At 65.3% G+C, this 1060-nt stretch overlaps 1 protein-coding gene across 2 annotated transcripts; it reads left to right on the plus strand.

Moving 5' to 3' along the window:
- Positions 1-25: 25 nt before the first annotated feature.
- LOC104916674 (outer dense fiber protein 3-like) lies at positions 26-982 on the plus strand. Of its 2 annotated transcripts, XM_010727691.3 has the most exons (3): positions 27-192; positions 625-825; positions 897-982. In XM_010727691.3, the coding sequence occupies exons 1-3, from the start codon at positions 75-77 to the stop codon at positions 911-913; spliced, it is 336 nt and encodes a 111-aa protein (XP_010725993.1). In that variant the 5' UTR covers positions 27-74; the 3' UTR covers positions 914-982. The 2 variants fall into 2 exon arrangements, with proteins under 2 accessions (XP_010725992.1, XP_010725993.1); XM_010727690.3 differs by having other exon boundaries at positions 26-192; positions 625-971.
- The last annotated feature ends 78 nt before the right edge of the window (positions 983-1060 follow it).

Raw genomic sequence — 1060 nt, forward strand, 5'->3', positions numbered from 1 at the left:
AAAGCTCACCTGCGGCCTCTGACGGGGCAGCCCATCACTAACTGCTCTGCTCTCGCCTTTAGGTTTGGAGGCACATGCCTGCCAGCATGGACGGAGCCTGGGTGGGGACGTGGAGACCTCATCGCCCGCGCGGCCTCATCTCGGCCCAGTTCCCCAGCCCCGGGCCCCAGTACTCCATCCCGGGGACAACAGGTACGGCGACCATCCCCAGGGCGGGACGCGCATCGGGGACGTCACGGGGCAGAGCAGCTCCCGAGCCCTTCCCCGTCCTGTCGGAGCCTCCCGCAGACTTGGCTTGGCAGCTGCACGGAGGCGCTCCGGGGGCTCTCGCTATGGAGCGCCTGCACGCGTGGTGTGGGAAGGCCTTTGGAAACGGCTGGCTACAGCAGCGTGCTGGCCAAAGCTCCGCTCTCTTTTTCCCGTGACTTTGCAAGGCACTGGCGCAGGCGTTTGCACTCAGGGTCTGACTCCTGTGTCCTGCACGGCTCGCCTCCGTTGGTCTGGGAGGAGGAAGTCACGCGGGAAGGGAATGTCAGGGGGCCGGGCGCCTAACTGCGCCTGTTCCACAGGAGCTTGAAAGGTGCAGCTGCACAGGGGTGTGCTCTCGTCTGCTTTTCCTCCTAGGTTTCGTGGGCCACAGCCCCACCAAAGCCCGTGCCCCCGCGTACACGTTTCGCGGGACCAAACCGCCTGCGGCCGAGAGCTGTGGGCCGGGTCCCTGCTACTTTGTGGCGCCCGCCATCACCAGGAACGGGAAGTGCGTGGCTCCGGGCGCCCACCTTTGCGGACGACCCACGACGGAGACCACCGTCACCCCCGGACCCAGTGAGTACCACTTCTGCAGCGCTTCCCCCACACGCGGCGTTTGCCCTGGCTCAGCTCGCGCCCTGCTGAAGCCGTAGGTCTTTTGTGAAAGAACACAAACTGCTCCGAGCAGCGATAAACACGCCCTCAGAGAAGGACAGCTGTGCAGCACCACGGGCTGAGGGCACAAGGACCCCGCGTATGAAAAGACAAGGAGCCAGCGGCTGACAGGAGGGACAGCAAGGCAGGACACAGT

This window comes from Meleagris gallopavo, unplaced genomic scaffold, assembly GCF_000146605.3.
Source record: "Meleagris gallopavo isolate NT-WF06-2002-E0010 breed Aviagen turkey brand Nicholas breeding stock unplaced genomic scaffold, Turkey_5.1 ChrUn_random_7180001927885, whole genome shotgun sequence".
Lineage (NCBI taxonomy): Eukaryota > Metazoa > Chordata > Aves > Galliformes > Phasianidae > Meleagris > Meleagris gallopavo.